The 13,374-nt window shown below is 40.8% G+C and overlaps 2 protein-coding genes across 2 annotated transcripts in view; both read left to right on the top strand.

The window, feature by feature from the left end:
• The window catches only part of LOC120572807 (sialoadhesin-like), a gene marked incomplete in the record, with an annotated part of 288,199 nt that overhangs the window by 244,433 nt on the left and 30,392 nt on the right, over positions 1-13,374 (top strand).
• Positions 1,215-10,994, top strand: LOC120572897. The gene is made up of 6 exons (XM_039822412.1): positions 1,215-1,313; positions 4,226-4,497; positions 6,051-6,371; positions 7,040-7,141; positions 7,458-7,511; positions 9,990-10,994. Exons 2-6 carry the CDS (start codon positions 4,419-4,421, stop codon positions 10,055-10,057), a joined length of 624 nt encoding a protein of 207 aa, XP_039678346.1. The 5' UTR covers positions 1,215-1,313; positions 4,226-4,418; the 3' UTR covers positions 10,058-10,994.

Genomic DNA, 13,374 nt, shown 5'->3' with positions numbered 1-13,374 from the left:
AACTCTGTAGAACCTGCAACAAACTGTTAAACATATCGCCAATACAAGAAGCAAAGAGATGCGGTATCATACATAGGAATACAGAACATGACATTGAGATCCTACTAAATCCCCCTGAATATCAATTTGAGATAGTGGAAGCCGTCATGGATTATATCTCTGCAACAGGACTGCTTCACTGAATTTGACAATACTTTCGAGTGTTACCTAAACTGTCCTGTGAGAGGCAGCAAATAGCCGCAAGGCTTCAAGTCTGCCGGAAAGCCAGCAAGAAGAAGGCAGTGTTGCCAAGTCCGCTTATTATAAGCGACTTTGGGCTTGTTTTTCTGTAAAGTCGCTTACAAATATTGATATTTGCGGGTCGCGGTTTTTTTGGGCTTCTAAAGTGTAGTTGCTTATTTGGGCGCCAACGAGTACTAGCCAATCAGAGGCAGAGCAGGCAATCTGTTTTTTTTCTGTTTAGGAAAACGTCAGTGAGTGATGAGAAAGATAATGGTGGTGTTATTCTTCATATATATGAGGCTAAAGTGTTACGAGTCTTAAGAAAAATGTTTTAGACCAAGCCTCATCCTCACCTGTTCAAATGGTTTTGACTGGAATGGTTTTTAAACCAGTTTAGTTTATTGAAGTCTTTTCTAACTCACTCATTTGTTTATCAGAGCAGGAGCCACTTTAATTGCTGCAACCTAAAATTATCAATAATTTCTCCTGTTTCTGGATTATAGTTTGTTGGCCCCATACATAGGCTAGTTATTTAAAAATGGGATCTTCTGCAGTCCCTGCAATAATAAATAACGAATGTGTCAATTCAGGATATTTATTTGTGTGTGCAAATTTTAATTAGGCTATTAGAGGTTTACTGTGTATATAATGTACTTGGTACATCAGTCTATATTTGATATCCCATCAGTTTTCTAATGTTGAATAATGTTAAAAGGTGGTTTAACTCCCTCTTGTAGTCATTGTCCTGAAGCTCAGAAGGGAGAAAAATAAAACTACCGTGTGTACAGTTTTGCAAAACTGCGCACAGTTTACCAATCTCTCCACATGCATGTAAATTGACAATCTGTACCCACAGTTTAAAATCCGTCCCCACGGATTGTAAAACCGTGCAAACAGTTTATTTATTTTTCTTCCCGGAACCTATGGGGGCTCCGTAGAAAAAGTTGCTTATTTTGGGCTGGTTTTCACCATTGAAGTTTTCACAAGCATGGTTGCTTATTTTTCTCGCGAGATCTGTCAAAACTGAAAGCAGGAAGCAGTCAAGCACCCACCCCACGTGGAGCCGGCTGCACATGTCATCGAAACATAGAGTAAGACGTTTAAAGAATCTTGTTATATACTATCAGCACACTTGAATCAAATTAACATGTGCACGAGAGCATACGGTAGCGGTAGGTAGTAGTATGGCATGATAAACGTGAATTATCAGATCCGGAAGTGGGCCGGCTAACGTTAGCTAGCTAAATGCCGGTTCAACCCAGTTCTGTGCTGTAATAATGGCTGTGTGGCCATAATTCGTAATTTGTATTATCTTATAATACATCCGATGGTTGTTTGGTTTAATTTAAAGCCTGTAAGCATGTCAATTGTGTTTAAAAACCTTGGCCATGTTGACGCTTGCGCGTTATGCCTGTGATGACGTCGGTACGTCTAGCGGATCCGATCTAGCATCTATCGCATGATTTTTTGTGGGTCTCATTATCTGAGAGAGTCTGTTTTGATGAATGAGTACAGTAAAGGTGGCCTCAGTTTTCTAGACTTTACCACCTTAAATAACACTTTCAAAATGAATTGGATTAAACGTTACTTAAAGTGTCCAACCTCCTTATTTTCCTAAGTTGGTGGACTCCAGTTTTTGTTGGTATACACCTATAATGTTGACAATTCATCTTAAACTTTCTTCATTTCATAAACAAATGCTGCTGGCTTGGTCTTTGACTTACAAGCATCATTTCACTCCTCATAGGTTTTTATATTTGGAACAACAGATATATTTTGTAAAAAAACAAGTCTATTTTCTTTCAGCAGTGGTTTGACAAAAACACATTGCTTCTAAGTCAGTTACTCAACCAGTGTGGTCAGCTTTATAACTATGTTGAGTTTATTCATCACTACGGCATCCCTGTCTCTCTGAAGGAGTTCTGTATTGTTTTTGATGCAATACCTTTAGCTGTCGTTGCACTCTTTAAAGGGTTCAACGCTCCGGTTGTCCTCGGGTCAAATCTGACCCATTTTCAAAAAGTTTCTATAACAGAACTTTGGTTTTCTTTCAACCAAATTGTCAAAAAAAAGAAGTAATTTCATTAAACTTGGGTGTTTTAGTCACTCCTATAGCACTTGAAGAACAATGGATAAATGAACGTTGAAAAATGTGACAAAAATGTCAGAAAAGGGGGGGGGGCAAGGGGGGAATCGACAAAAACATTGGATAATGTGACAAAAACGTCGAGGGGAAAGCAACAAAAGTGTCGAAATAGACGACCAAATTTTCTGTTTTTATTTTGACCCAGAAAAACAAAAAGTTGCATGGTCGACAGGAAAATAACACAAGGGTCAATGGAGTTGGTGATCACCCTATACTGTTAAATGTGAAAGAAACAACTGTTGGGAATATTTGTTTTTCACTAAAGTAAGAATAAGGCAACTCGTCAACTCTTCCAACAATACGTTAAGAGTACACCTGCTGCTTAGGGCGTTTTCACACATACCTCGTTTGGTCCGGACTTTCAGACTTTTTACTTTGATCCGAACCAAAATTCAAGGTGTGAAACCTCCCCCGGACCACGGTCCCGATCAAAAGACCAAATTTTGGTCCGATAAAAAGAGGTGGTCTCGGTCCGGACCAAACTGAACCATGGTCCGGTTCGTTGATAGTGTGAAAGCATTTTTTGGATGGTTCGGACTTTCAGACCAAATACAGGATGCTCTGGCAGGCTCTCTCTCGTGTTACAAGACCGGGAGCTCCCTTAAGGAACAGCTCGGTGCTTAGTGAGAGAGAGAGAGGACTGTAAACGCGCCAAAGAAGACAGCTGTCGGCTATCAGAGCAGAGAATACATCAGCAGTTTATTTGTTAAGTGGTAGTAAATAAATGTACAGTGTGGTTTCAGTTTGTCTCTGAATAAATGCTCCAGAAAGAAAGTTCCCCGTTATCTTGCATCTCAACATCACAACAAAAGGGGAGAGCAGCAGTCAGTTGAAAAAATCTCGCACAAGAGAGGGACGGGGATGCCCGCCTACAAACCAATCAATTATAATTATCTGGAGACGCAGCTCACGTATGTGATGACGGCAGGACGTAGTTTTGTCACGTAGAGATCTTTAGTGCGCTTGCAAAACTGCAGTGTGAAACCAAAACTTACCGGATCAAATGTATACAATGTAACAAAAACATGAACCTTGGTCCGGACCTTGGTTCGGACTTTCATGTGTGAAAACGCCCTTAATCGTTCTGGTCATCATATGTTGAAGAGATTTGTTGGGAAAAGGTTTAGCTATTGGCACACACATTTTTTCTTAACCAACAAAGTTAAAGAGATCTCTTTCAAAGAGAGCAGTTGTTCACTGGGCTATGTCACATGGGAGTATAGAACATGACATTGTGATCCTTACTAAATCCCCCTGAATATCAATTAGAGATAGTGGAAGCCATCATGGATTATATCTCTGCAACAGGACTACTCCACTGAATTTGACAATACTTTCCAATGTTACTTAAACTGTCCTGTGGAGTGGCAGCAAATAGCCACAAGGCTTCAAGTCTGCCAGAAAGCCAGCAAGAAGAAGGGGGAAAAAATAAATAAAGAGTAAGACGTTTAAAGAATTGTAATGTGGATATAACGTTATTAACGTCTCCCAAACAGCCGGGGCTATCGGCTAAAGTTAGCAACGTTAGCTAGCTAACGTTAGCCGATAGCGAGTTGCACGACATAATGATTACATCTCTGGTTCTGTTTATACATCCATTGTTTATTTAGACAAGCATTAAACGGTGAAAACACAATGTTTAACGTTAGTGAATATTTTAGACTATGAACGGCGAGTTCTCCACGTATACTAGTTTCTATATCCACAAGAAACAAGCTCATGGACGCGCTGCCTTGCTACGACAACTCAAACAAACTAGTCGCTAGTGCACATGTCCATCGGCATGTCATGGGCCAGTCAAAGATCCTGCCAGCCTGTCTAACCCTTTCTCCTCTGTATTTTCTCCCTCTCTTTCAGCACACTGAAAACTCCCTGTAACGAGACAGCAGCCTGATTCGGTTTTGCCAGCCTTTCCCTGTTCCTTGTTTTTAATCAACCAAACATCAAGCTTCCCAATCTATCTATACTCTGTCATTGTTTGCTGACCGCCAAAAAACCTCAAAGAAAAAGAAGAGAGCACCAACAGCAAACTCTCCTTTCAACCATTGAAATGCACGGGTCCTTACTTATGGCCACTATATGGCTAGGATATGGATATATGGAGTCTACTGATGCTGTTTGGAGCAAAGGTGAGCTCAGCAGGAGAATGATCTTGAAATATGTTGTCATCTAATGACCACTAAGGTTTATATAAAAGAGACTTCAGATACAGTATTAGGGGACCACTAAGGTTTATATAAAAGAGACTTCAGATACAGTATTAGGGGACCACTAAGGCCTATATAAAAGAGACTTCTGATACAGTATTAGGGGACCACTAAGGTTTATATAAAAGAGACTTCAGATACAGTATTAGGGGACCACTAAGGTTTATATAAAAGAGACTTCAGATACAGTATTAGGGGACCACTAAGGCCTATATAAAAGAGACTTCTGATACAGTATTAGGGGACCACTAAGGTTTATATAAAAGAGACTTCAGATACAGTATTAGGGGACCACTAAGGTCTATATAAAAGAGACTTCAGATACAGTATTAGGGGACCACTAAGGCCTATATAAAAGAGACTTCAGATACAGTATTAGGGGACCACTAAGGACTATATAAAAGAGACTTCAGATACAGTATTAGGGGACCACTAAGGTCTATATAAAAGAGACTTCAGATACAGTATTAGAGGACCACTAAGGCCTATATAAAAGAAACTTCAGATACAGTATTAGGGGACCACTAAGGTCTATATAAAAGAGACTTCAGATACAGTATTAGGGGACCACTAAGGTCTATATAAAAGAGACTTCAGATACAGTATTAGGGGACCACTAAGGTCTATATAAAAGAGACTTCAGATACAGTATTAGGGGACCACTAAGGTCTATATAAAAGAGACTTCAGATACAGTATTAGGGGACCACTAAGGTCTATATAAAGTAAAGACCATTTCATGTCCGATCCAAAACGAAATTTGCGTTCTCACATACAGTTCCTCTGGGTAATATTAGAGAAGTTCAGGGCTGCGGTGCATGTGTGAAAGGAGCAGACAGTTGAGGCCTGAGCTCAGTCACTGCTTTAATAATGTTAATCTTTCAAACTGACCTTTGGTCAGTCTGAAATGAAGACAGATTCAGCAGCCGCGTGGCCTATTTCTCGCTTAAAATGTTTCCAGAAACACGTTTTCGTTGAACTATTTTCATAATATAAGAGATCGTATTCTAAACGAGCCTCCGTTAGGGTCGGTTTTGAAATCTGGGAGCAGCCAGCCCCCACGTGAGGCATTTGTCCAATGAGCTGCAGCCATCGCTGTTGTAGGAGGGTGGAGCCTGTTTTCTTTGCTTGTCATTGGTCAGTGAAGGGAAACTGGTGGCGAGCCCACTAGCGTGCAGCGCTAGGAAGCGGGGTGACCCCATCCGTGAGAACAATGCGTATATAGACACGTACCGTGAGAGGAGCAAAACAAGTGGTACAGGTACTCCGCAACACGTCAAGGCCCCGCCCCCTTTTAGGTGGATAAAAATATCAATCCGTATGTGTTTGATATATTGCCTTGTCTCTGTGTTTGCTACTGAGGATTTATTATATAACTGTACGTTCTAGGTTGCTTTCTTCATTTGTTTATCTCTGTTTCTTCTATTCATTTAGACTTACAGTATATAGAACTGTTTTCTGCTTTTTCTTGTTCAGTGATCACATTTAAGGCTGGAGACAGTGTTACTTTTCTGTGTCTGAGCAATCATACCGTGGAATCATGTGAGTGGCGCAAATCTGGAATGGAGCAAGACGAGTATCTCATACGGTGGAGAGGAAAGCGCACATGGGGATGCAACCTGGATCTGTCTCTTTGTGGTCGAGTGGTGCGGAGCGATCTAACGACGGACAGAAGCGCTTCTATTGTTCTGAAGACAACCGACGCCAGCGACGAAGGAACCTACGAGTGTGAAGCTGCGAGTGACGCCGTAGGAAGCAAACAGGAACTCATCTGCATCTTTGAGCTGAAGTTTGAAGGTGAGTTTGCGGAGCTCAGAAGGTGAGATGGCAGAACTGAGACTCGCTGATACCTCGTACCTATTTCTGTCCTGCAGATAGTAGTCTGGGCTTCCCGGAGGTGCAGAGTGGGTCTAAAGCCTGACTTCCAGCATGTGATGCCCAGGACGATTGGGATTGTTCTAGAGAAATACAAACAAGACAGTAGCAGATAAACCGATGACTTAACACATGTAGCCCACCTGGAAACTAGAGACAAAGCTCTGTTTCTTAACGTCTTCTGTTTTACTGTTTATACTTTTACTCATCAGCTTGAGGGTGGCAGTAGCTCAGTCCGTAGCGACGCCCCACCTGCTCAGGGCGTCGGTCCAGCACTCGCAGTCCATTTGTGCATTAATAGGACCTGAGCATGTGTGTGTATTTCAGGTGTAAATTGTAATTTCAATAAAAAGTATAAATTATAAAATTATTTATTTTACTGATTGCTTCCAATCCTCCTTTTCTTCTTTGCCTGTTGCTGCCTGACATTCAAAAATAGTTACTGAGCTGGCGAGAGGCCTTTATTGTCTTAGTTTTTGTCACTGAGAAAGCATTCTTCAGTTAAAATACATGCTCATATTGGCACTATTTGGTGTGATGTTGAATTGTGCAGTGGCGCTAACCTTAACATCTCTCTTACATTCTTTCAGGTGGTGGAAACAACACTGGCCCTGATCATGTGACCACTTTGTCAGATGGTAATGTGGTCGTAATAATTTGCCTAGCCTACATCTTAATCGCTGTGCTGATCGGTAAGTCATACATTTTTCATTCATTTAGCTTTTTTTATTTTTGATGCCTAACCCTGTTCAGACCAAAGATTAGCAAGACGAGTTGAAACTTGAAACGACCTGCCAGTCTACACCAATCGGACGAGACGGTTTATCATCTCCATAGAAACAAGTCTCTGTACGTCTGTTCTTACTCCCGACTTTTTTGTAGCTGGATATCATTTGTAGCGTCTTGAATTATGAACGAGGACAGAGATGATGAGATACTTTCTACAGGTGCATTTCTGTGCAGGGTGTCCCCCCCCCCCCTCATCCTTCCATACTCTTCTTCTTTCAGTTGGGATTCATTTATGCTGGAAGTCCACCCCAGGGAAAGATGCTCGGCTCAAAGGTAGGCCAGATGATTGAGATAATTAAATTGTATTCATAGTGTCACAGAAGTTATCTCAAGACACTTTACAGATGGGCGGCCTCTAGCTCACCCAGTACGAGCGTTCGCCACATGTGGGCGGAGTCCTGCAGCGGCGCAGCTTTCAAATCCGACCTGCGGCCCTTTGCTGCGTGTCATCCCCCATCTCTCTCCCCCTTTCACGTCTATCCACTGTCACTATAATAAAGGGAAAAGCCCCTCCCCCCCAAAAAAATCTTCTCTATCTTTACAGATAGAGTAGGTCTAGACCCTACTCTATAATTTACAGAGAAAGTATTTGGTGCAACTAAACAGCAATGAGAAAAACCTTCCTCTTTAACAGGCACCTAGTCCACTACTTCCCAGTGCCCAATAGTGTGCCCCCACTCCTAAATGTTTCCCTCACGCTTTGAAACTCAAATTTCATCATTCACTTCCACACACGTACTAAACAGATCTTCCAGCTCCATATTTGGGCGAGACAAGGTGCATTGCTCTGCCTTCTTTAGTATAAAATTTGAAAGCCTTATTAAAATTAAGGCCACATCCACAGGTACTAAAACAATCTTTTTTTTTTTTCCCCCCCGTCTTCCCTGGATTCATTTCAAAAATAGTTGCGTCCAAACGAATCCATTTGTAAATGACTCAACATGCTACTTCATATTCCAGGCCTGTAGGCAGTTATTGCTACAGAAATTCACCCAAAAACGGAGAAAAAGAGCAGTCTTCAGTCACTCCCGATCATAACACGATAGACTATAATAACTTTCACCACTGCTCATTTTGTAAAGGCCGCCGCAAGAAAACGTGTCTTTGTTTACATTGTATAATGTGCTGTTGATTGCTTTTTATTTGGCAATTCTGTCTGCCATCGGACATGATTCTGGGAAAACGATAGCTCGCTAACGTTAGCTCTGCTAACTAACATCGGAAGTCAGAAACAAACCTCTATGATCCAATGTCTTTTTGATAATTACACGTTTTTCTTGCAGCTGACTTTATACACTAAGCCGTGGTAACAGTTCCTATGATAGTTCAAGGAGTTGATAAGCAGACAGATTAGCTAGCTAGTTGATAAGTTGTCTACTTCCACTTTATTAACAGCTAACGTTAACGTACTTTAGCGACGTGTAACGTTATATATATCTTGTGTAGAATCCAGAGGGAAGTGTCAGGGAGCAGAGACAAACTATTTAGCTAGATGAAGTGAGCTGGTTTGACCATGGAGATGGGATACGGTTAGCTTGACCACAGTCGTGTCAGTGGCCGTGCACTAGTGCTAGTGCGGGTAAGAGGTCGAAAGCTACAGGTCAAGGGGTGTGGCGATGACATCATCGATACGCAAGTATGCGGCTTCACCGTCCAAACGAAGCCACAACGGCGCCTTTTTCGAATTTTCTTTTCACCCTGGGACCAGGTTTAATAAAAGTGTGTTTTCAGGATTTGTTTGGACAACCGGCCCAAATGATACAAAATATTGCGTTTGCACCAAAAAGCATTTCCGTGTGCATGGCCCCTAAATTAAATATTTGGTCTTAAAAGCAGTTTACAGTTGCGATACAACATAAAAAATGAACTGTGAGCTGGGAGGAAAATTAAAGTCATGGATGAGATGTAATACAGCTGGTCCCATCCTGGGGTCAAAAAGATTTCTTTCCTACTGGGGTAGGAAATGAGGGGAAAAACCTAAATTCTGCTGCAGCAAGGTAGAATAGAATACAATTAATATAATCTCACCAGCGCTATTTTGGATGCCCGTTTTCCAAAAATAACATTTTAAAATGTATTTTCTTATACACAATGTGACTCACGGTGGTGGGGGGGGGCCCTTTTGTGCTTTGATGGGCAAAAAACTCTCGCCACTGATTCATCAGCTCAAAGGCCTCGTTAGCCAGCACTGCAAACACCGTTCACCATTTGCTCTCACTTCGATGTCGTGTAAATAAAATATTTAACATGAGACTGCGTTATTGAGGTAGTCAAGGGGCTGACATATCTCCAAATTCCAAACAAAAATATACAAAAAAAAAGCAAAATATATGAACTGGTTTTGTCGTTATGTGTATGTATATATATATATGTGTGTGTGTGTGTATATATGTATATGTGTGTGTGTATATATGTATATGTGTGTGTGTATATATGTATGTGTGTGTGTATATATGTGTATATGATAAAATTAAGATAAATAAGGACATGTACATCTCAGCACAATCTTCCAAAATTATTGTAAGTGATTCAAATAAGAAATACCCATGTTCAAAAAGGACTTGGAGGAAGTTCACATGTACCAAATCTCAGTCCTTACTGCGGTGCCCGGTTTCAAGTCCAACCTGTCTTCATCTGTCCTATCAACAAAAACAAACAAAACCAGGACAGATGTTTGATGGATAATGTACTTTTTTGGTGGTTTCTATTATTTGCCTTGTGTACTTCTCTCAACTTCTCTTCTCACAACAGAAACAAACAACACAAACGCAGAAAAGGAAGATCTGCTGAAAGGGACCAAGGACCTGAACCCTCCATGAAAAAAAAAAAAACAGTGAAGCAAGGCCAACTTTAATCTCTTCTTTCGCCAGTCTTTCGCCAGTTTCAAGCTGCTCTGTATCTGCAAATAGTACTTTATTACATTCCAGTAATTCAAGCTCAGGTAAATGTTGTTACACTGTCCAGCTAAAGCCATCCTCACAATCAGAAATGGGCTTATTTGTTATTCTGCCGTAAAAAAAAAAAATATATATATATATATATATATTCTGGCTCAGCCCTAGTCTGGGAAATATGCTCCAGTGATACAGTTCAGAGTTCAGTAATAGCCACCATGCAGCTTACATGCCAGTGTTTTTACCCTTTAGATGCATTCATTTTGAGAATTGTGAGAAAAAAAACAAAGTACAGAATATACTAAGTTTTTTTTTTTTTAGACCAAGGACCCCTTTACTGAGACAGAGAAACGTAGCATTTTAGGCGATACTGCCCAGCATTAGTGTTCACATATAAAGAATTTGCCCTGTAGCTGCCTACCCACCGACTGTGCCTTAGTTTCAATATTGGAGAGAGCGGTGGACAAACTAAAGTAAGCCAAAGTAATTTTAAATGTACATTTGAAATGATGTAGAGAATGAAATGTGTCAAATGTTTACTTAATATGAAAACTAGGGATGCACCGAACCAAGAGTTTGTTTCGGAATTCGGCCGAACTTTGGGCTTTTTGACGGAGTTTGGGTACTGCCGAACGGTACCAAAGAGAAGTAACAAGAGGCGAAACTAGAGAAAAAGAGGCGAACGTTTCTGCTCTTGCCAAAGAGTATAGAAGTAATGAGGCAAAACTCAATAGAACGTTCCATTGCAAACAAACGCACCGTAGGCAGTAGGCTGTGAGAAAGTGAAAATGGAACTGGTGAGCAGAAAAAGTTGTTGTTTGGCAGTACTTTCAGTCAAAAGAAGGCCATTCAAGTCCAGCTACATGTTCAATTTGCAATGCCGATTTGTCTCGTGGTGGCGAGGACCCTAAACAATACACAACATTGCCGCTGTTAAGACATTTGCGTATGAAACGTCCAAAAGAATACGAGTTGTGCACGAAGGAATCTCCAGACAGCAGCCAGAATGCAGCAACTTCAGCTACGGCAAAGGAAAGACAGTCACAGCTAAAAACTGGTGTTAACCAGACCGTGCCTCTCCAAGGCTGTCAGCGTTCTCTCGGTAAATGAGTCTCCCTACAGTCAGTGGTAACGGCCGGCTGCTGCTTGTTAGCTAACGGTAGCTTTCTAATTCCACCCACCCAACATGCCTTCATCATACACTGGTTAGCGAAAGTTTGCAAAACAAAATTGTCACTCATCTGGCGATAGCGATGTACTTTCCTACGATGTGAATAGAGCGTGGGGGTAGCCTACTTTATGGGATTATAAATCTAAAAGGCTAATATTTTGGATATTGGTTGGATCTTGAGATAGGGTAAACATAGGCCTTGTCAAAAATAGTTTTTCCCACTTGTGTGCCAGGCATAATGTTGCCTATTCTTTTTTATTTTTTACAGTTAAAATACAATGAAAAATTCACTGCTGTGGACGTTGTTTACTTCGTTAATGTGTTTACTGTGTTAAGAATGGGAGTAGGGTTCGGTTCGGGCTTCGGTAGAATCTTAACCAGTAGGTTCGGTATTCGGCAGAACCCCAAAAATCTGGGTTCGGTGCATCCATAATGAAAACTATATAGAAATTGTGCCAAACACACTTTATAAACAAGGGTGCACATAACTTTTTTTAAGTGAGTTACTCAGGTGAGTGAGGTGGGAAACTCTGAGTTTTCGGTTCCAGAACAGCTGATTTGAGTTGGTTCAATCAACTCGGAGTAGGTTCACTCAGGGTTAGGCACGTGCACAACCACTATCCTGCGGGTGAAAAAGTAAACTATACTAATCCCATTCTGAGGCTGGAGCATCATGATCATTAACAGAACTATAATGTATAATCACTTATTTATTTTTAATGGCTCTCACTGGTTTGTGTCCAGGGAACACTACAAAAATGTTTAAAAAACGTTTCAGAGCCAGTCACACTTTTCTTACAGCTCTACAGTGGCTTTACTATTACAGTATGATCCACTACACTGTTATAAAGAAAACTGCCGTTTGCAAAAAACGTAATGCACAAAGAATCTGCTGGGATGTTAAAGCCTGTCCACGATGGTTGACGTTAGTGATACGAGGACGGATAAGGTATCTACATATCTGATGCACTGTGATGAACAATACCTCTCAAATCGGTTATGTGGAGATGAAAAAAATTAATACAGCTTTTTCATCAACGGGATCGTCGACAAAAGGACATGACATGTTTGAGAAAAAAACGTTTTATAATCTGCCTAACATAAACCAATACGTTTTTTTTTTATTCATGCAGATAACACACTGCATTAAAATGCGCCTGATACAGACTGAATGAATGAATGAGGAAATGAGTTTCTCTCTGAGTAACACAGGAGCGCGTAGTAACACGTAAGTGGCATTACGCATTCCTGATTTTTGTCGCGCATACATACCTGCGTACCAGCTATGTGCACCCCTGTTTATAAAGACATGCTACAAATGTATAAACAGGCACTCTCCACCCCAGCATTAAAAAAATGTAATGACATGAGAATGTAATGAGCCAATGACCAAATCAAGTTGAAGCAGGAGCTGCCTGCTTGCTGGAGCAATATTTCTATGCAATAATGTGAGTACAAAAAATGATAATTATGCACATGAGCTGTAACACTAAGCACAGCACTGACCAAAGATGCCTGTTACAAGCATTACAAAATGGAAATGTGAGTGGACCTTTTTTGTTTACTGTACTGTATATTGTCCACATATATTCAGGCTGTATTTTTATTAACCCTTGTGTTGTCTTCCCGTCAACCTTTTGATGCTTTTTTTTCACATTTGTTTTTGCTTTTTTCCAACGTTTTAAATTGTATACATTTTTCTTCTACACATTTTCAGCGCTTATTTCTATGTTCCATATTTTCAAAAATTGAAAACTGCCAATAATATCAATAAATTATATTTCAGATCGACCCACATGTTGTACTTTTATTTGGCCATAATGGCTATAATGTTGTATTGTGGTGATGGTGCAGTGGATATGACACATGCCTTTGGTGTGGGAGATCTCGGTTCGATTCCCACTGTGATACATCAACCAATGTGTCCCTGAGCAAGACACTTAACCCATAGTTGCTCCAGAGGCATGCGGCCTCTCACATATATAGACTGCGTCTCTGTATAGCCAGCCACCTCTCCTACTTCCTCTACTTCAGGGGATGTTGAAGCAGCTACTACAGCCCCAGACATGTT

Source organism: Perca fluviatilis, chromosome 14 (genome assembly GCF_010015445.1).
Source record: "Perca fluviatilis chromosome 14, GENO_Pfluv_1.0, whole genome shotgun sequence".
Classification (NCBI taxonomy): domain Eukaryota; kingdom Metazoa; phylum Chordata; class Actinopteri; order Perciformes; family Percidae; genus Perca; species Perca fluviatilis.
This window is presented reverse-complemented; position numbering and strand designations above follow the sequence as displayed.